This window comes from Oenanthe melanoleuca, chromosome 3, assembly GCF_029582105.1.
Source record: "Oenanthe melanoleuca isolate GR-GAL-2019-014 chromosome 3, OMel1.0, whole genome shotgun sequence".
In the NCBI taxonomy this organism is placed as follows: domain Eukaryota; kingdom Metazoa; phylum Chordata; class Aves; order Passeriformes; family Muscicapidae; genus Oenanthe; species Oenanthe melanoleuca.
The window spans coordinates 66326631-66348773 of NC_079336.1; the positions used below are offsets into that span (position 1 = coordinate 66326631).

Consider the following 22143-nt stretch of genomic DNA (forward strand, 5'->3'; position numbering starts at 1 on the left):
TACTGATACTGTACCACAGTACTCCAAGTTGTAGAGATGGGTGCAACATGCTCTTCTGCTCTCGCTGTAAGCAGTCAATATTCCATGTCTTTCATGCTGAGGGGTTTGGGCTTTTGAAGATTTGATATCAGTTGGAATAAGATATCATTATTTGTGTACGAAGACAGGGGCATTTTAGAGGGGTAAATGGAAGACAGTTATCAGTTTTCAGACCTTTTCATAGAGTTTTGTCAAGACTCCTATTGATACGTTATAGATGTCAAGGGAGTGTACTTGGTTTTTCATAGTGCAGAGCTAAGCCCTAATACAGTGGAAGTGGCATTGTGACAGGATGTTAAAGTCCATTATATCAAATAACTTCCAGCAACATTACCTGCTTCTTGCGACCTGTTTTTATTTGACATTATGTTAACCCAGATGTTAGTAGTTAAACTAGTTCAAAATTAATTCCCTTCAGTAATGAAAGAAGGTGAGGGGTAGGGGAAAACAGGGAACTACACTGTAATGTTTTATTTCCTTACAAAATTGTTTTGTTTAGGTCCGATTTGCCGCCCTGCTTGCTTTGATAGAAGTTGCACAAAAACTGAAGGAGAACTACCTGGTCCTGCTACCAGAATCTATTCCATTCTTAGCTGAGCTTATGGAAGGTAATGTTCTAAACTGGCATTAGTGAAGGATGACTTATTTCAAAGATTCAGAGAGGCTCATTTTTCTAACTGCTGTAAATTTTATGAATTTGTATACTGTTCAAAATGCAAACTTAAATGGATTATGTCGAACACACTTGTGAATTTCAGTTAAATTACAGTGGTTTCTTCAGTGTTTTGTAGCCTGTGCACATCTCCTCATGTACAAGTTTTAGATCAGTGTTAGTAGAAAGAGTTTGCCTAGTTCAGTGACAAAATATTTCTGAATAATAATTTCATATATGGTGTTTGAGAATGGTTCTAGCCTTGATGAGTGATGAAGCCTTCCTTGGGTAGCCTTGTAGTCACTGCTCTAATTAATTCCTGCTTAATTTCTTTTCCTAGATGAATGTGAAGAAGTTGAACAGCAGTGTCAGAAGACAATTCAACAACTGGAAGTAATTTTGGGAGAACCACTCCAAAGCTACTTCTAAGTTTATGCCCTTCGTTTTCAAATTTTGTCTGAATTGCGTTAGCTTCACGCATTCAGGTGTTATAGGCAGACTGTCATAACAATTTTTATCAGAGACAAGATTTTAACTTTTTAATAAAATATTTTAAGAATCTGGGTTTATCATTTTCTGGATGGATTTGGGACTTTTTTTATGATTTTTCCTTAACTGGTCTTTTCTTAACACTGGGAAATTGAACAAAGGCTATGAACAAATCCTGAATGACAACATATGAGACTCACTGAATTCCACTGTGCTTGGCATATACAGTTACTGTCCCAGTGGAGGGGCTCTCGTGCTCCAAGCATAGTACTCACTGGACCAATACACTGCAATCCTGAGAATCTGCTTTTTTCTGTCATCTGTAGGGAAGTAAAAAGTATACTCACTGAAGATACTGAAAAAGAAGTTCCAAGAAACTATGATTCATGTAGGAACTAAATCTGTTTTACAGTCTTTAAAACTGCTACTAATTAGCTGAACTTCAAGAATAAATTGTTTGCTATGAAAATGAATTTACCCAAAAAATTACTACTTATTTTGCACCATGAGGTGCTGGTTCATTAAATTGGTACTAAGAAAGGCACTCAGACTATGTAAATTAGGGTTTAAAATGCAACAGGCTAGAACTGACACTACACAGAGAATAATCTTACATCCCATTGGGTGCTGGGAATGCAGCCAGTTGGGTGCAGTGTGACATACAGATCCCATATGTGGAAAAATTACCATATCAAGCTCTTACAGGATTTTCTTAAAACTGTTAATTGTGTCTGATGTCAAACAAAAATGACATTCCCACGAGAACATCTGCTGAACTCTTAGCTGAAGGCAAGGACACACAAGTGGTGTTAGTGCCATGAGGAGCTGCCTACCAGCTCCTCTGTTCCAATGAGTTTATCCTGCAGCCAAGGGGTACATACAGCACAGCACTGTCCTGAAGGCCACCACAGCCCAGCCCCAGTGGCTGCTCAGGTAGCTGCTCTGTGGATCACCAATTCCTTGATGCGGAAATGGTTCTCCAGTCAGGGTCACTTCGCCAACTTGGAGATACTGGTAAGACAATAACAAAAAAAAAGCAAGATAATAAACCAAAAAGGGATCACTTGGAAAAAAGTAGAGTTCACATATGTTTTTATTGATGCTTTTTAAACATTCAATCTGATCTTTTAAAGTCTTCAGTCTTTATTACAGAAACTGCTTCAATTTTAACAGTCTTAAGATATACAGGGATCCTTCAGGAATATATTGACAACCAGCAGTAGCTTATTTTTAAAAAGAATATAAAAAGGTTGACATTTGTACAGAAAACTGAATAGGAACAGTTTAATTTCACATAGATAGTATTTTAATACAGGACTGAAAAAAAGATCCATTCTCTAGTCCCCTGCTAAGTAATCGAGTGTCATTTCAGTTGAAACCCTACCTGGACTACCTGGATTTAGACATATTTTAAAAATGAAACCCAGAGACCTCCTCTTCAGACCCTAAGGATTCTTAAGCCAGTTAGGAGCCACTTCAGATCAAACAAGCTTTCAGATGTTCATATAATCGAAACCAGCTAAATCACGTTCCCATGTTTCACTTTGGAAAACTAAAAGCTAGAGAACCTGGGCCCTTGTAAGCAGGAGGTGACATAGCCACAGGTGTCAGAGAAGGTGCTATTGCAGCAGCAGGCTAAGAGTTAAGATCAAACTCTGCCCTTCGCCAGAGGTAAGGGGTCAATCCTTTGCTTAATCCAGCCTCACGTAAAGGTTATAGGTGCTAACATAAATTAAGATATAGAAAATTATAATCCATAGTTCTCTCTTAAATAAACTAAATCCCTTTGGAGGTGGAAAACTGTATCTTTGGACCCTATTCCAGTCTCATTTCTACTTCACAATATTGAATGGATCATATCGAGGAATGCCAAATGGTAATTTAACTTAACACACAGAGTGCAGTTGTTAGACACAATATGATGCAGCATTTTCATATTGCTAGATACAGTAATACAGGAGATTTATCTGAGCAAACACTGACTTAGCTTGCCAGGAAACTGTAAACTAGAGAAGGATTTAAATTTGCAGTTAGCATTTCTGATAGTTGCCTAATTCAGAGAGGCAAATCCAAAAGCCTAGGTAGATTAAAAGCAGGCTCAGCATGAGTCAGCACCTGTTTGTACTTGACAAGGAGGCACTGTCATTAGAAGAGATTAAATTCTTTTAGTACTGATTCACTTCCAACAAGTGAATATCTCCCGTGACTTCCACCATATTGATCTTTTCAAGGTGTTTAAAACGATGCTTGTACTCTAGAGTGTGAACACCATTAATGGCAACTTTGAACTGGTAGGCATCACAGAAAATAATCAGCTGGAAAGCAAGAAGAGAAACAGTTAAGATTTAGGCTCAGGTAAGATGTGAAAAACAATCTGATGACCTAGCATAGACTTGGGCAAGATGTGGTTCTGTTAACAGAGAATTTTTCATGCAAAAGTAACATTTAAAAACAAAAATGGGGCATCACTAAAATTCACAGAATCATAGAATAACTTAAATTGCAAGGGATTCATAAGGATCATCATGTCCAACTCAAATTCATTCAAATTTGCTCTTAGCACAAGTTGAATTTTTGCAACTACTTAAAACTGTTACCAAATAAAGACAAATCTCTGCTCTCTATGGTCCCATTTAATCCTAAGTAGCTTCAAGACATGAAATGCAGGAATAGCAGTTTTATTTAAATCTGTATTAATAATAAGACATTTAAGCATCAATGTTAATCCATTTGGTAGATTTTTCAGTTTGATATACTTTCAGTTAATCTTACCTCAAAGTACATCCCTGGTTTAAAAGGGAAGCTAGCAACTTCCTTTTCTTCTTCTCCCCAGCTGTCATGAAGGTAGGAGTTTCTTACAAAAACTTTATTTTTCATTCGGGGATTCAGATGTAAAGCAATGTCCTTTGATCCACTTGGTCTCAGATTTATAGCAAAGCTGGAAGATATTTTTTTAAAGTTTACTGGACCAAGGGTTTACAGACATGACAGCAGCAGTCAATGCCATTTACCAAGTCCTTAGCCAATACTCAGACTATCTGGGAGCCAGGGCTGTGATTCACCTGAAGAGCCAAGCAGTCAGCCAGCCAGCATGCACTTGTCTTCTCTGCACAGAAACCTTTGCTGGAGGCAGCAAATGTGGGACATGACGCTGCTAGATCCACTTCATCACTCACAGCTTTCTGTACATGTCTCAGCAAGAAGCTATTGAGCTGAGAGCTGCTCCCCTACTGTACTAGGAAGCAGCAAGCTCACAGGAACATTGCCTGCTCCACCACCTCTTCCACTCAGGCAATGCAGAGTGGGAGGCTTTGTTTTACCTAAAGACATCATATTCTTTATGCCAACAAACTGGTTGGACTCCAAGGAAAAGTTCAAGGATTCTTTCCAGGCATTTAAGACTGCTGGGATGCCACGCATGCAAAATGCTGTTTTGCAAACAGCAAAGTCCTGCCCAAGCTGAGTGAATACTCTGCCATCTCAGACATGCCCACCAAACAAGGTTACTACAGGGGAGCTCTGGAGAAGGGTGATCAGAGGGAACAGTTACTCAAATTCAAATGAATGTTTCAACCTGTGGCAAAGACCTTACTGTATTTGAAGAAAAAAATATTTCCTCCCCACCCAAATTAGCTCCAGCTGTCAGATTGTTGCCCTCTTATGAGAATTACTCAGTCCAGATAGGAAATATTGCAACACTTCCAAGCTGTGATGTTCTCTTTTTCACCAAAAAAAAGAAACATCTACAGCTGTGTGAACTGAGCAAAAGACATGAAACAACTTAAAAACTCTATATAAATAAATAGGTTTAAAAGCATAAACATAAAAAGCAGACAATGTGCATGCTTTAACAGACAAAAGCCTCCTCATGCTTATACGCATCTGAGCACATTCAGCACTTGAAAAGTGCTAATAAACTTTTCAAGCCAAAAGAAGGAAAAGAAATGCTAGTCTCTAAGTATTAATTATCCTATTCAATCTGAAGTCCATCCAAATTTTGTGGGTAAGGATTTCAGACCTTGGATTCCAGTATGAACTCTGAATTGCTATTCAACTGCAGGGAAGAAACGTGCCCTGAGGAAGCAGGAGTGCAATACACACATACAATGTGAAAATGTGCCTCTCATCGCTTTCATTTCTCATTAATTGCTTCATTTTTAGGCATGTTTTTGCAGAGCCAAAACCACACTTCAAGTAAAGAGCATGCTGAAGCACAGATGTTTGCTCAGCTCCACTCTGACTGTGTTGTGCTCCCCTACTCCCTGAGCCTCATTTCGTGTTTGGAAAACGTGCTCTTTGCAACCCTTTGTTCCTAATTTGCTATCAAAATTATTGCTTGCATTCCCCTATCAACTTCCATGGAATCACAGAATGGCTCGAGTTGGGAGGGACCTTAAAGCTCATCTCGTTCCAACCCACCCATGAGCAGGGACACTTTTCAGAACACCTGGTTTCTCAGGGCCCCACCCAACCTGGCCTTGAACACTGCCAGACATGGGGCATCTACAATTTATCTGGGAACCCTGTTCCAGTGTCTCACTACCCTCACAGTATTGTATTTCTTCCTCATATCTAACCTAAACCTACACTCTTTCAGTTGGAAGCCATTCCCCCTTGTCTGTCACCACATGCTCTTCTAAATAGTCTCTCTCCATGTTTCTTATAGGCACCCTTCATGTACTGAAAAGCCACAATTAGGTCTTCTTGAAGCACTTTTTCCCTAGGCTGAATATTCCCAGTTCTCTTGGCCTTTCCTCTTAGGAGAAGTGCTCCATCCTTCTTAATCAGTCAGTTCATCACTTTCATCACTCAGTTACTGTCAGTAACTGACATGCTTATACCAAGCAGGTTTGTCAGAGAAATATTATAACATGCAGCATTTGAGCACACCAGCAACTCGCCTCACTTATGTTTCACCTATTTCTGCCACATCCTTACTCTTGGATCTCCTTAGAATAAAAGTTCTCTCTATACAGTACATTTGCTCACACTTCCTGCACAATGGAAAACCCTGAACAAACATACAAATTTGTGAATAGATTTAGTAGGTAAGACACTCAGGTTTTACCTTTACTTTTCACAACAGAGCTGCTTTTTTAAGTCTTCTCTGAAGCGGTAATCCTGCTGGTTCCTGAGGAAACTGCACTGTAGTTTCAGATTATTTCAGATGCAAAGTTGCATGTGAGTAAGGATATACAGAGGCAACGGAAAATCATACTCATTCTCAGAGCACCTCAATTAAATAATAGAAAAAAAATCAGTAACACATACCTCTTTGAGTTTTTATTCACTTCTCCTTTAATGGCAATTGTGCATCCTGGACGAAGTGCAGTATCAAGTTTCCCAATGTAAGGAACACCCTGGAAGTACACCCCCAGTAAAAATTTTGACTGTGACTTACTTTTTTCACTTTTTTTAATACAAGCTGAGCTTTACTGTGGCAGGAAGAAATTTTCGCCAGCAATTGCAAATCTGTGCTTATAGCTAAAGTTATTCCTACCAGCATGTTGTGGAATCCTAATACAATAGTGGAAAACTTGCACTGAGGTAAACACATCACTGTATTGGGTTTTAATTTAGACTACCACCTTGGGTTCAAAACAAACATCATTTACAACTAGTTCTGCCACCACTAATGGTGGAAGGAGGGGAAGAACAAGAAAGAAAAAAAGAAGAAAAAAGTAAGCATGAAACTCCCTGTAATAGTTAAATAAATTCATATCACATAATTATTCAGACTTATATCTGACTTCTAACCTCTGGAAATATCAGTCTTTTATGCTTTAAAGAGTAAGACTCATGCTAAGGTGTGCTGCTATCCCATGGTCACACAAGTACTAGAAGTAGAATCATTAAATGTTCCATCCTCCTGGCAGCAGTTCATAATGACAGACAGAGCAAATATTTTATTTGTCTTATTTTTCATTGTGTTAGAAGTTATTTTAATCAGGGAAAAGAAGGGAATGCACTTCACTTTTATGTTTTTGCTGAAGTCCACCACTTGCAAATTACAATATTGTGTGTTACTTGGTTTTGAAAACACGACTGAAGAAGGCAGCCTGTCGAGTGACAAAGCATCTAAAATTATGGCACTCACTGCAACTTCCCCTTCTCCACAAATTCTACTTGTATATATTCCTGGCTTCAACCCCTTTTCAGTTTCAGTGTGGTCCTTGCTCCAGTGTGGATACAGTCCACCTGCACAGGTTTTTGCAAAAAGATGAGCACTCACTCCATCTATGCTCCATGTTAGCTGGGTGCAAGTTCCACCCCTAGGATGCAATGCTTGCATTACATTGCATTGCATTGCATTGCAGCTACCTCAAGTGTACACAGAGATCTGTCAACAAGAAGAAGACGTAGCAGACAGGTTCCACACGTTAATGTAATATGACTACAGAATACTTCTGCTTTGCAGGTATTCCCTAAGGTAGAGAAAACAAAGTATGCCTATTTGAGAAAAAATTTTGAATATAACTTGGTCCTTTAAAACTTCAGATACTTCACCTTTAATTTCTTTTTTTATGGTAGTGGATGCTATTTTATCTTTTGGGTTTTCTAAATGATTTAACAATAGTCTCATCTGTACCAGCAGCAGAGAAGAGGATTACCCTCTACAAAACCTCACTGATGATCCTTCTCCAGCTGACTGCCAATTCCTTTCTTCTTGTCTTTTATACATGCCTTTTCATGAATAACTGAAGTATTTTTGATTTTTTTTATTCTACACTTGCCACAAATCTACAGGAAACACTTACCAACTGTGAACCATTTGGCATTTCCCCCTACAAGAGAAGAAAAGAACATTATCTAGCTTATCAGACAACAAGGAGATTCATTCAACCTTGTACAAACATACGTACATTTTCTGCACTTATCTTTGTTACTCCTAGAGATGATGGCTGAGAGCCTTGTAAAGACTGCAGAAAGAGAGATATTGAGGTGTCATTGCTAATGTCATATAACTTTAGCATAAAGTTGGTTTAGAACAATGTAAGGATCATCATGCTTTTCATGGTGAACTGTAAAGATGGAAATCTAGGGCTGTGTTAATGAAAAAGACAGAAATCCCTACAAACCTACCCCTACAGAAAACGCAGAAACCCCTACAAACTACAGAAAAGTTCTGAAGATCAACTGCTGAAGACAAATCAAGATTGCTGAAGATAACCTCACTATAATTTGAATCTTTATTTAATAGTCAGAGCACTGTCAAGCCCTCAGGACCTCAGGATAACCACACAGTATTCCTCACTGGGGTAGAAATACCAGTATGGCAAGTCCACACAGCAGGGCTCTCAGGATTCTAAGCAGCCCTCTACATCTCTGTCCCTTCTCACGGGAAGGACAGGCGAGCAACATGGCCATGGTAGAGACAGTTCCAGCTTAGCCCTAGAAGTGTCTTCAGGTTGTTTATTTCAATAGAAACATCCAACTTCCTCTTTGGAAAAGTGTATTAGAAGCAAAGACTAAAAGGAAAGAATCACCTTTCGCCATTCCTTCCTTCCTTCCACAAAGCATACAGCATCAGCAGCCACAGATTAAACTAAGTGTATGTTTTGTGCTTGGGTCAGAAACCAACGTACAGCACCTGCTTGCCCTCAAGCTCTTCTTGCAGTCAGTCCTCCAAGATCAGGATGCAGACAGCTTCTGCAGGAATATTATTCTGGCAACATGCCCAAGGCCAAGTGATGGGACTCCTGAAAATCTGTTTACCAGCTCTGCAAATTATCTTTAAACACAGCAGACCTATGTTTAAAGCTCAGACTTCATTATGCTCAGCTTTGCCTCCTACCAAAACAATTATTAACCTGCTGACCTGAGTTAGACCTGATATTTGGCAGCAAGAGTCAAAAGCTTTGCCCACAATGTAGTGAAGGCTGCACCAAAGAGACTCTCAGTTTCTGTTCTAAAAGTCTAACTCTTACAGAACAAAAGGATCACTCCTTCTGCACAGGGAAACACTCCCTGTTAGTTTACTATCACCAGAAGAGCTGGCAGCTGAGAGGAGGCACAGCACAGCCTTCACTTTGGATTCACTGCAGTTTGGTCCACGTGAAGTCAAGCTACAAAGCCTGAGAAAGAATACCTCTTCTCATCCCCATAAATGTAGACTTCTGACTTCTTTCTACAACTCTGTATGTTAAGCAGGAAAAACAGGGCAATGTGCACCAGGGGCTCCAGCTGCGGCTGACCTTGGCATTTCAAAGCCAAGCAAAAAGCTACAGACATTGCTAAAATTGTCACTTAGAAGCACTGAATACTCAAGAGTTCATTCTGGAATCCCTGCAATAATTGGAAAGTCTAATCCACCCCTACACTACGCATCCAATCAATTCTTACGGCATCTGTCCTGTCAACTTTGTAAGCCCAAAACTTTTGTCACTTTCTTGCCCCTAACTGCAAGATTGAAACAGGAAGACAGAAACCCTCATGAGAGTCACATGCTGAAATGTGGGGAAAACCAAAATCTCCTTTCTAACACTGGACTGTGTAGCTGCCTCTCCTTCCTTTCTTTTCACCATAAATCCTCCTACAGAGTTTAGAAGAACAGAGGAAATGAATCAAACAAGTCAACTATCTATACAATTTACCTTAGAAATAAACTCTATGGTTTTGATCTTCACTTTGCCATATATTCCAAGAGTATCTATTTTTTCAAGGCTAATTCGGTGGTTGTAGAGCAGCAAAAGCTTTTTGTTTACAGACACCTAAAGAGACAGGAAAGAAAACAGAAAAACTGTATTAAACATACATTACACCTGCCATGTATCAACTTGTATGCACAGATCTCTGGTTTACACTGGTTTGGTACAGAAACAATCTGGTACAAAACACTCCTAGGAGCATCCTAGAAATATTAGATGAACTAAGTTAAGTTCATCCATGATTCAGTCTCTCCATCACTATGAGAGAGATTAATTTGTCTACACTAAAAAAATTTGTATTTCTCACCTTTGTTTTTAACACCTGATAACTAACCAATGTAGTATTATCAATGTAACAGAATCTATTATTGCAGTTTAACAGGGTAAAACAAATATACCTCACATGTCCCCTCCAAAAGGACTGTATTACACTAGTCACAGAACAAGTCTATCCCAAGATTAGCCCTTTGCACATACAGAGGGAAGGGTGGAGTAGCCATCAACTATGGCAGGAAGTTCCTTACCTACTCATCAAATTTGGAGGGAAGAAATACAAAATTAAAGATGTGGCTTAATTACACCTCTTTAAAGAAAAGCTCTACACTAGACTGCACCTAGGTAAGAGAAACCGAGACTTCCAATATTTATTTCAATTATACAAAATACCACTACTTTATTGGCCTGACAATGGCTGCAGATGAAGAATCAACCCAGCCTCACCTGGAATTTATCCTTTAAAATCATGATGAGAAGCTCAAATGACTCTCCTTTTTCAAAGGGCATCTCATAAGTGATCTCCTCCCAGCCCCACTTCTCCCTCTCCAGTGTGTTGCAAACAATGCAGCCAGACCTTCTGAAGCGGGGATTGAAATGAAACGCCACATCAGCTCGGGGCTTGATGCTGCTGCCACACTGTAAATCCACCTGGAACCTAATCATAAAAATAAGACAAAGCACATTCAGCTCAGTCATCACCTAAAGAGTCAGTACATTTCTGTTTTACTGTGGAGCCCCAGAACAGGCAGACACAATGAATGTCATTGGATAAGAAAAAATCCCCAAACAAACATTTGTCCTCCTCTCTTCCTACATAGCTGTGAAAGGTTCTCCCATGATCTACTGCAGTGAATATAAATGTTTAAATTTGTTTAATAGTCATCATTCATATAATGTAAACTCTTCACTTACTGTGTTCACCACCTTCCCTACCATCACCTTCACCAGAATACATCAAATGAACTTTGGATAAGGTCAGGGAACAGAACCCCCTTACTGGGCACAAGCATTAGTCCATACCTCCTTATCCCTGATTAAGTTAATTTCTACACACAACATATTCAGTTATCAATTTTGTTAGTCTCAAAATTACCCTTTAAGCCTGCATTCAATCTGATGCTATTTAGATCAAGCCTTTGTGTGCCTTCTTAAGTAGGACCCCTGGATATATTTAATCCATTACACTCTTGCTCAGATGGTGACACTGCAAAACATGACAACACAGCCTCTACCTGTCTGCATCATCAAGAACAGTCCCTTGTATCACAATCTGCTCTCCAGGAACAAGGCCACCATGTATTGTCCCAACATATGGAATGATCTAGAAGAGGGAAGAAGAAAAAAAGAAGGAAAAAAATATTCTAATACCATTTTGTGATGGAGGCAAAAAAAACCAAAAAAGTTTAAAAATTAGTATTCTAATTCTTAATTATATGATGCTCTACAACATTAAAAGAAACACAACTAGCTTTTAATATAAAAGAAACCACATCAGGAAGGGAAAACCTGGCATATTTTCCCCTATGAAAACCAAGATTTTCAGATAAAATTAAAACTAAATTTTCCATCCTCCATTCTCAGCTCTCAAATGAAGAGTTGTAATATTTCATTGCCTCACTATTCATAAAACATAAGAGAGGATTCACTTCAAATTAGGTCACTCCCAAGGGCTGGCTATTATCAGCCCCTTGCTGCTACCAGAAGGCAACTTCCACAACTCCCCTGACCCCAGACTACAGGAGCTGCCTTTTTGCTTGGTCTTGCTCCACTAGGGAGCAATGATAGGAAGAGACTATGTCACAGAGTGTCTTCTTAGTAAAACCTACACAAACACTACAAAATACCTCATCCTAATGAGCTAAGAACTGCAAAGTGCACTGAAACAGCCCTGTTCAAGAGTCTTGGATTTTATGGTGTCTACAGTATGCAGTCTGGCTCAAAGCCTCACTATCTTTTTTTCCTTATCAATAGCTGGAGAAGGTAACGTATGGATGTTACACTGAACTGAAATAGCAGTATGGTGAGAGTTGTTAAGCCACAGGGAGGGATATGTCAGTTAGGATAAAACCACCAAACACCCTGGCACAGCTCCCTGGCAAAGACTCAAGACATGCACAGAAGCCCTACCCTGATCATCCAGCATATCAGGAAGGGATGGGAAACACCTTAACATTAAACTGTGGAAGCTCCCAGGTGCTTGGCCCAAAAGCAAAGCAGTAAGTCTACATCTCATTACATGCGATGGGCTTCAGATTGAAAAAGGAAGTAAATGGTAGAAAATGTTGCTTTTACTCTGGTTAACTGACAGGAAATTTTGCCAAGGTTGGTTTTGGAAGTTTATAAGATTTTAGGGTATGTTTCAAATGAAGCATCAATTTCAAACAAGAGTTCCAGCAATTTAACAACAAAAATAACAAACACATTGGAATTACTACTCTTAAATGGAATACTGGACCATAAAACCATAAAACAAGTTAAGATATATTTTTATTTTTAAAATATATAGACCATTGCATGAAACAGGCAGATATGAAAAGAATATGTGTTTGCTGACAACAATTGTTAATCTGTGAGAAAAAAGGAATGACAACAGAAATTGCCTAAATCCAGACTGCTGATCGTTTCTGCCAGTAGACAAACCAAAGAAGTACAGTCAGGGATACTGGGACTTGACCACTTTAGTAAAGCAAAGTTCTATGCTACTGAAAAGGAACTGCAGCAAAAGCACTTCTTAATATTCAAAAGGATTCATTTATTTAAAAGAAAAGGTCCCATCAACTCTTCAGAAGCTCAGATGTGGAACCTACAAACCATAATAGAGCATTTTCTGTGTGCAATACCACAGACTTAATGAGACTTTGTCATCATAGAATGTGCCTGTAATTTCCTCATGTCTCAAGAAGCTCTTCTATTTCTTTTTCTTCATTTATTAAGAAGAGTGTTTGTCACATGACATGATCTACCATCATCCTGTCTTTCTTCCAGACCTCCAAAACTTAGCTCTAAAGCTGATCAATGTCAACTGAGTTTGAGAGGTCTCAAAGATTATGTTCTTCCTAAAAGAAAATGCCATTTTTCATAAAACAAGAGGAGAGATTATGGTCTTACAGAGGAAAGTACCGATAAAAGCTCTTATCCAGCATGCTGGATATCAGACAGCTGCCCCACCAGATGGGACATGACATAATTTCTTGCCAGGTGGGTGGAGGAAAGGGCATAAAGGAGGAAAGAAGATTTTCTGCATGCTTGAGAACAGTTCAGTAATGAAGAAATACATCTCAGAACTCAAACCTGTAATAAAGCTATGAAGTTTTGCTGCTAATGGAACAATGTACTGGAACAATGACATTTCCATAGCCTGCCCTGCTACAAAAGGGCTGAGGTTGGAAGACACCTCTGGTGTCTCTAATGAAATGCCTTGCTCAAAGCAAGGGCTGATAGAGCAGGCTGCTCACTGCCTTGTCTAGAGGCTGGCAAAAAGTCATAGGCATAATCTTCCCCAGCTCTGCCTCCATATTCCAATCCCAAATATTCATTATTTTTTCCACAATAGGCTCTTGACCCCTAAGCTCTAGTTGAATTCTCCTGCTAAGTCTTTTAACCCATCATACTGATCAGTCTCCTTGCAGCCACCCAATTTTGCTTGACTCTTAGTCTCTCTCCAACACTATTCATTTGTCCTAAACATCTCCTTATCCTTCTCTTCACATCTCTTTTCCCACCAAGATCTCCATCTACTAACTTCCATTCTCCCTTTCCTTTTGCACTTCAGTCTTTCCACCTTCTGGTTCATCATAGTGTTTTCCTTTCTCTTCCAGCTAGGTTCTCATGAAGGAGGTTGAAACTATTTCTCTCTCATCCCTAACTCTATTCACTTTACAAGCAGTGACCATACACTGGGAATAAACACTCAGATTCACTAAGGGGCCAAGAATGTGACAGAGCAAAGCTGCAACTAATAAGGAAGTTCTGTGCAGGTCTGTGTTACTGTACATTCCCCATAAACACTTTACAAATTTTAGTATTTTTAAAGTGGTCTAGCACAGAATTGTAAGAACACTATTTCCTGCAAGTTCAAATGAACTACCTTTTTTAAGACACAATGGCAGACACAGCTTCAGGTCACCCCTTCAGGGTAAGACAAAGTCAGGCTGCTGTCACAGACCATGAGAATGCTAGAATTTTTCAGAGAAAGTTTCTAGACTTTGAGCTAGGCAAGCAAAATTCTGTAAAATCCAGTCTTTGCAATTGCTGAATCATGTCAGCTCAAGTCTTCTGCAGAAAACAGGATTTATTATAAATTAAGATGTGAACTATGAGAAAAGATTCCAAGTTTAGTTGTTCAGACTGAAGCTATAGGCACCACAAAATAAACACTTCAGGAGAGCTGCCAGGCACCACCCATGCTTACAGAGAATAAGAAGTAAGACAGTTCTTATCATACTTTCCAGCACATTCTGCAAAAATGCCAGATACCTACATAAGCTGTACATAAAACAGGATTATCCTCCAAGGCTGACAGAAAGTCTGCCCTCGTTCAGAACTCCAGTCCATTTGTTTACAGCACAATTTCTAAACACCATCAGCTCTTCACGTCACCTGTAACGTTCTCTCTCAAAGACCTGAGTAATGCAGAGCTCTCAGTAGCGTCCCTCACTGTGCAAAACAATACTACTGACATAAAACAGCCAAGTCCCATTTCCCAAGGCAGACATGGCTGACAAGACAGAGGAGTTACCGGGTTACTGATTTTCTGCTGAGATGCATCCAAGGACAGTTCACGTATTTCTTTCTGTGGTGTATCCAAGGTCAGTCTATGCATTTCCTTCTGTGGTGCACCCAGGGATGTCATCTTCTCTCCTCCAGCTGAAGTTTGTCAGTTCTGTGTGGTCACTGCTGGAGTGTATGTAAAGAACTCACTGATCAGGCAACACCAAATGAGGGATCCCTTCAAAAAAATAAACCCAAAAATTATAATTAAAGGGAAACAAGGTGACACAACATGAAGTGAAACCCTCCAAGGTACAACTACAAATAGCACAAGAAATGATGCAAACATCTTTCTAGTAGATCTGCTGGAGTTTTGAAATATGAAATTAAAAGGCTTGCTTAAAGCACTGAGATGCCACACTGGTAAACAATGTCAGCAGCAGCCTGCTATCCCCAGATTTCCCATGGCAGACAAGCCTTGGAAGGTGACCTTGCCTTTTCCACCTTTATTTTATATAGAGTTAAGAAATACTAGAGAAAAAAGAGAAACAAAGGGTGTTTTATTTTTCTTCCTCCAACACATACAATCCCCGAACTCTGCAAGTAATCACAGGAGTTTGTAAAACTATAATTATATGCACAACATTAATACGAAATAAAGCTTGTGAGTATACTCAGCTACACGGCAACTTCTTTAGCAAATCCTTTAACAAAGTGACCAAAATTCAGGGCCCAAATGAAACTACCAAGTATTACTTCTGGCATATTCTGGAGACACAAGGTAACATGTAAGCTATGTGGTGATGACAAGCAGACGAAAAAAGTCAAAGGTGAGAGCTCTAGCCACATTATTGAGTGTCAACAGGAAGCAATGTATGAAGAACAAGGAAAAAAAAAAAAAAAACAACACAGGAAAAACTCCTAAACAACACAAAACCAAAACCCCAAGGTCTGTGACTTCCATTTTGCAACATCTGGCTTATCTTATTGGAGATTTGGACCAGATGAGTATTATCTCACCCACTTAAGACCAGTATCTAGAATACAACCCAGAGAACTTAAGTTTGCACAACTTAATATTGCACAACTATTTTGCCCTTTGACCTTCTCAAGGGATACTACCATAAATTCACTTTTGCCTGTGCAGGCAAATTTTATTGATTTCATTTTCAAAAGGAGAAAATAAGACCAAATCAAACAATAATTCTGCCTTTAATGCTTTACAGTCCAACAGCAGACCCCAAGAAAATGAAACCTGCAACCCAGCATCCTGCACTCTGAACTTCCTGTGCGTGCAACCGAGATCCTGCTAGGAGAGGATCCTGGCACAGGATCTTGGCAGAGCATGTGGCACTATGACGAAGTGATGAGTTAAGGGTTCTCTTGTTTGCCTATTAGATTGTATTGACAAGGTCGCAATAATGAAGGAAAGCTGACTTTCAGGCTCTGTTTGTCAAAAGCAGGGCATGCACCTGCAAAGCTCTCCTGCACCCTTCTGTCAGAAGAACCACTACCAGGGTACGTGTAACACCAGATCTGCAACACGGCAAGTTAAGGTTCCCGGCTCTGCTTTGAGAACGGAGATACTCAGGCTGCCCTGGTATCTCCACACTGCAAAGGGCAGGAAATATCCCCTATGGACAAACAGGAAGCCACAGACGCCAATAAGAAGCTTTCCCACTGTGACACAGAGAAAACGTGTCCTTTACGAGTTACCTTCAAGAGGGTAACTCCGGCCGGTCCTTACAATTAAAGCGAGATTTTGCACCAGTGCGAACAAGGCTTCCGCAAAGAGAATTACCGAGACGCTTTCTGGATATCTACAAGCAATTAAAGTACAACACAGAGCGGTGTCCCCCCGTCCCCCGCAATACACCAAACACTCCGAAACAGTGGAAGGACACTGGAAGGACCGAGTAATCTCGGCCACCTCAGCCTTACAGCGAACCGAGGCAGCCCCGGCTCCCCACAGCCCCGCCAGGAGCAGTCCCTCTGCCCGACACGCACAGGGGCGGGCAGGGGGCGTGTCCCTGCGTTCTGCGCTCCGTCTCTTACCTGCAGGACGCCCCGCGGAGATCAGCAGCGCCCGCAGAGCCGCGGGACGCGCCCGCCCGGCGCTGCCGCCATCGCCTTCGCTCCCGGTCCCGCTCCCGGCCCCGCGCCCGCCCCGGCCCTCACCGCGGTGACGTCACGGCGGCGCCGCCCGCGCGGGGGCTGTGGCGCGCGCCCGGCGCAGCCCGCTGGCCCCGGCGCGCGCAGGCGCGTGCCCTTGCAGCCGGTGGGGCTGGGCTGAGGCGGCTTCGTGGCGGCCCGAGGCTGGGCTTGCACCTTGGGAGGGGGATCGCTTCCTGTGTGTGTTGTGCTTCCTCTGAAGGTCCCGTGCTACAGCGGCACAGCGCACACAGAGTCACAGAATTGTTAGGTCCTTTCCAACCCTCTGGTGATCAAGTCCAAACACCCCTGCGAAGGCAGGGTCACCTCGAGCAGGTGACACAACAACGCGCTCGGATGGGTTTTGGGGGCTCCACGACCTCCCTGGGCAGCCTGTTCCAGTGGTCTGCCATCCTCAATGCAAAGAAGTTCTCCCTTATGTTTTTGGGTTGTAGTTTATGGCCATTACTCCTCATCCTGCCACTGGTATCACTGAAAAGAATCACCCTCTTGAACTCAACTTTGTATTTCTCTGCGTTAATGAGATCCCCTCTCAGCCTTGTCCATACAAAGCAGGCCCAGCTCCCAGAGTCTCTCTCATAAGAGATATTCCAGACCCCAGATCATCTTTGCGGCCTTCACTGGACCCTCTCCAGGAGCTCCTTTTCTCTCCAGTCCTGAGGAGCCCAGACCTGGACACTGCACCCCAGATGTGGGCTCTGTGGGGCAGAGTAGGGGCAGGATCACCTCCCTCATCCTGCTGGCCACACTCTTCCCAATGTCCCCCAGGATACCATTGGCCCTCTTGGCTGCAAGGGCACTGCCAGCTCCTGGTCAGCTTTCACCCACCAGCACTCCCAGGTCCTTCTCTGCCAAGCTGCTCTCTGGCACATCAGCCCCAGCCTCTGCTGGTACTTGGGCTTTTTCCTCCCTAGGTGCAGGATCCTGCCCTGGCCCTTGTTAAACCTCACCAGGTTTCTCTCTGCCCAATTCTCCAGGCTCTCCAGTGACCCTCGATGACAGTGGTCATCTCTATGACCAGACCACAGTTTCAAAGCTCATACTGGATAATTCGCTGCCCCAGAACCTTGATGTTTCTGAAACATGGAAATCTTAGACCCAACTCAATCTTAAAACCACCACCCCAAGGCCATGCTTCCATCCTCCTGTTCCCTTGCAGGCCCCACTAGGAGTGATTTTGGCAGTTTTGGTCTAGTAAGCAAGAAGGCCAATGAAGTTGCTTGCAGTTTTACAGCTCATGATGTGAAACAACAATCTGCTCAGAGAAGCACTGCTTCAGGTTCCCCTTGTAAATATGCTGGATGGGGGAAAGATGAGCACAAAAATAAAGAGTGCAGTATAAAAGGCTCACAAGCTTCAATCACCATCTCCTATTCAATTAAAGGCATTCAGTATTTCTTTGCCTTGCAAAAAGCAGTGTAGGTGGCTATAGTGAATTTAGAATTCACTATAGAATTCAGCAACTTGTCACTAAGACCACTACAGTATCTTAGCTAGATAATATCCAGTCTTCTATTCCACAGTTAACCAACACAAAAGCCCCATCTCAAATCAAAGCTACTTGCTAGAGTTCTGCTAGTAATTGTAGGATTGCTGTTTTAATGGGTACCTCAGCTCAGCTATATAAGATTTGAAGGATTCATTCACAGAAAAGTATGATAACAGTTCTTTTGAGGAAAACTGCAGAAATTACATACTCAGATAAAAGAGCAGCAAAGCAAATTGCCTGGGGAAAGGTACCTTAGAATCATACATGGTTGTGAGAGAGGACTGACAACTATTGTGTGTTGTCACACACAGGCTAGCAAAAAGCCTGCTATTCAACTATTCTACATAATTCCACAGCACTACTTAAAAAGAGAACAAATAAAAGGACCAGAGCCTGACCTACCACTTCGTTTTTCTTTGAAGCTATTTTACCAGGCACTGTGTTTGAAAGAGTAGAACACTTTAATAAAACCAGACTGACATAAGTACATGAAATACACTCAGTTGTCAGCATTAGACTGCAACCTCAAAGCAGGGTTGAAAGTTCAGGTCAAACAGCAAAGACAAAAAATATGCTGAAAGGTTGGAATAAAAAATGTGATGCTGAAAGAAGAGCAATAAGTGGAAGTGTTTCTAGAACCACAGAATATAAAGTTTTACTACTTTACTACTTCTTGGGAAGAAATAATCCAAAGGAAATACAGTGATTTGAATTATCCAGTTCCTTACTGAAGCAGAACAGCTGCTTGGTGGTTAACATGATTTTAGGCTGAGTCATAGGTAGTTCATGCAATTTTTGAAATAGGAAAGTCCCTATTTCAGCTCCCAAACCTGATGTAGCATTGACATTGAGTCCGTTGGGTTGCAGCTTCAGCAGCTTTGTGCAACACCGCTGTTGCTTTATTCACAGACTGTCACTCTCTGGCTGATTTCTTGTGACTGCTATTTTTAGCACCATTTACTAATGGCAGTCCTGACAGCAAATAACAAAGTCTTCCCTTATTTCCATAGTCCAAGTCCTAATTCAGTCATTTTCTTTTAAATTTGATGTGCACTCAACCATTGCTGGGACTATGTGTAAGCCTGTCAGCAAAGACTTCTCATGTTCCAGCAGAATTTTGCTTGCTGGAAAAATGGAAGTGCTTTGTCAAGACAGATGCAGCCAATTTCAGGTGAAGCAAATATAGCAGCTATTCTTGGCCATAAGGTAGCATGTCATCAAGGACCCTGTTACCCCTAAGAAATTTTACCTGCCTCTCCTGTCCTTGATGCCAAGCCTGTAACCTGTGCTTCTCAGGGTAGCAAGCCATGGTCCAAAGTCAAGGTGAAAACTCACATAGTCATACTTACTTGGCCTGGTATTTTATGCACAGTTCCAATTACAAAATTTCCACCAATAATGGAATTCCCTAGACTTGACACAAATAAACACTAGTCTCCATTAGTGCCCATTGAAGTTACTCCCAGCTGATTTTTTTACATTGTTGTTCAGAATAACTAATTTTTCCCTAGTTTATACAGTACTACAGGCCACAGGGGTAAAGCCTCTAGCACACCAGGCTGCAGCAATGTCAGCAGACATTTTGTGCTTAAGGACTTCATATGGTATCAAAAGACTAACATTGCTGTGTCTTCTGTAGTTTTAGTGGAGCTGTTTGCGCATTACAACATTTTCTGATAGAAATTATTCCCCTAGCTTCTTTGAAAGGCTTTAGACTCAAAGAGGACATGAGTCACCACCACCTCTTGGTACACCAACATTAAATGTCAGCTGACAGCCCAGCTGGTTCAGCTTTTACTTAGCTACAACTTAGCCAGTGGCCTTCCATAACTCCTCCTTGATATGTCACTATTTAGTTTCAGCAGTCATTCAGATCTTCCAGTTTTCAGTTTAAAGCTTGCAAATTACAGCAAACAAAACAAAAAGTCATGATTATTAAAACGGGCTTACGGATTCAAAAGATTAAAATGCTACAACTGCTTCAGGGACTAACAAGTATTCTATTTTTTTTTTTTTTGCATTACCCGCTTTTTAAAGCAAAACATTGAAGAGAAGCATAAGAGCAAACAAGATACAGAATAGATAGATGAGGGCCACAGAACAAACAAGAAGTTACTAGACCTTTTGAAAGCCAATTATAGGCCATATAACCCTTAAAACATACTCACCCATTCTTTCTTAAATCAGTGACACACTAGGTTCCTTCAAGTAGTCAGGATCACTGCTTCATTTGTATTGCGATAGGAGAGCAAACCTATGCATGTGCTTGCCCTGTCTGCTCACCTTGCCACATCTCCACCACAACAGGCAGTTGTGTCACAATCTGCACACAGTAATTCAGTCACTGCCTACCTAGGGAGATAACAACCAGGAAATGTCACACATCTGTGCAAAGGTAAAGACTGTGTAATGTTCTCCAAACTGTGACCAACCCTAGATCCCTAGAACTCCACCTTCATCTTTACTGCAGTTGCTCTTGGATATCCCGGGTGAGCCTCTGCAGTTACAGATGAGTTCATCTGCCCTCAGCTCTCCTGCATTTTCAAGGGAGAAGGGCCAGGGCTGTAGTATCACCTCTCACCACGAGATGGTAGGTGTTTCCTGATGGTTAGAGAGGATCAGGCTTTTAATACACCTTTGAGATAGTCAACAACTCAGCTTCAGAGAAAGCAGAGGCAAAAGTAAGTTAAGAACCAAAAAACTGTTCATGGGATTGTGAATGAAGTAGGGAAAGCTCACATAGATTGGGTGCAAAGACAAAAATAAATTCTCAGCTTAGATTCAAGATACTTTTACCACTGTAAGGATTTGGGTGCCCCTTTCTTATCCTGGCTCTTTCTGTTAAGGAACTTTTTAGTTATGTAAATTATTTTTTATGTCACCAACAACATGAAACTTCAGTTATTTTTTGAGGCAAAAAGCATTCCCAAATTAAGTATTGGGTAATTTTGAAGCAAACTCATAATCAAAAAAGAATAACCAGTTTCACATGAATGTGTAAAGTTGTGTATCCATCCCTTATGGTACATAGGTACATAGAACACATTTATTATCCGAGTTACTTGTGCTGCTCTTTCTCATTTAAGAATCTCAGGCAACTCTCATTATCACAATACAAATATACATTTCTTCAAGTGACCTGCCTTTGAAATCAAGAATCGCTGTTTTACAAAGGCAAAATACAGAGATCAAGCTAGTCAGTAAGCCCAGCTTTAATTGCCCCTCTGCCCCTAACAGAGGGCACAGCAACCCTTTCCCAAGGCTGTCAACTTCTCTTTGCATTCAGTTTCTTGTAAGATGGAGTCAGTGCCAGTCCTTGGCCAAAATACAGGCAAATACTACAGACTCTCAAAGTAAGTTCTTTTAGTGCTGCTGATATTCAGCCTGTCTGACCAGTAGATCCATACCTTCTCTATCCATGGAATCAACTAGCTGAACTCAGGGACTATGAAAAGTGTGGAAGAAAAGCACTTTTCTGTCAAAACAGGCAACAAGCTCATGTCCTCATTTAATGGTGCTGTGCCCTTCTGTCCAAAACTGAGTCAAAAATTAAAAATGTACGAGATATATAGATATATTGAAAGTAGTTATGAATAACTAATTGCTTTGCCTTCATGGACAGAAGAACATGATCTGCTGCAAAAATTGCACAAGTAGGCTGCTCTTTA

General features: G+C 41.0%; 2 protein-coding genes across 7 annotated transcripts in view; one reads left to right on the plus strand and one right to left on the minus strand.

The window, feature by feature from the left end:
- The window catches only part of HEATR1 (HEAT repeat containing 1), a 34529-nt gene extending 33279 nt beyond the window's left edge, over window positions 1-1250 (plus strand). For both annotated transcript variants that reach the window (XM_056487392.1, XM_056487393.1), the window contains 2 exons: window positions 539-647; window positions 1032-1250. In XM_056487392.1, coding sequence (XP_056343367.1) covers window positions 539-647; window positions 1032-1120 — 198 coding nt within the window. In that variant the 3' untranslated portion in view covers window positions 1121-1250. The remainder of the gene's footprint in view (window positions 1-538; window positions 648-1031) is intronic.
- Window positions 1-17004, minus strand: part of LGALS8 (galectin 8) — a 38945-nt gene extending 21941 nt beyond the window's left edge. For 2 of the 5 annotated variants that reach the window (XM_056487402.1, XM_056487399.1), the window contains exons 1-10: window positions 16870-16978; window positions 14843-15052; window positions 11337-11425; window positions 10549-10759; window positions 9775-9891; window positions 8044-8100; window positions 7939-7965; window positions 6452-6540; window positions 3953-4118; window positions 1381-1500 (exon numbers count right to left, since the gene is read on the minus strand). In XM_056487402.1, coding sequence (XP_056343377.1) covers window positions 1381-1500; window positions 3953-4118; window positions 6452-6540; window positions 7939-7965; window positions 8044-8100; window positions 9775-9891; window positions 10549-10759; window positions 11337-11425; window positions 14843-14956 — 990 coding nt within the window. In that variant the 5' untranslated portion in view covers window positions 14957-15052; window positions 16870-16978. Of the gene's footprint in view, window positions 1-1380; window positions 1501-2255; window positions 3496-3952; window positions 4119-6451; window positions 6541-7938; window positions 7966-8043; window positions 8101-9774; window positions 9892-10548; window positions 10760-11336; window positions 11426-14842; window positions 15053-16869 lie in introns of those variants that run through there. The other 3 variants (XM_056487401.1, XM_056487400.1, XM_056487404.1) reach the window with 3 other exon arrangements.
- Between the last annotated feature and the right edge of the window lie 5139 nt (window positions 17005-22143).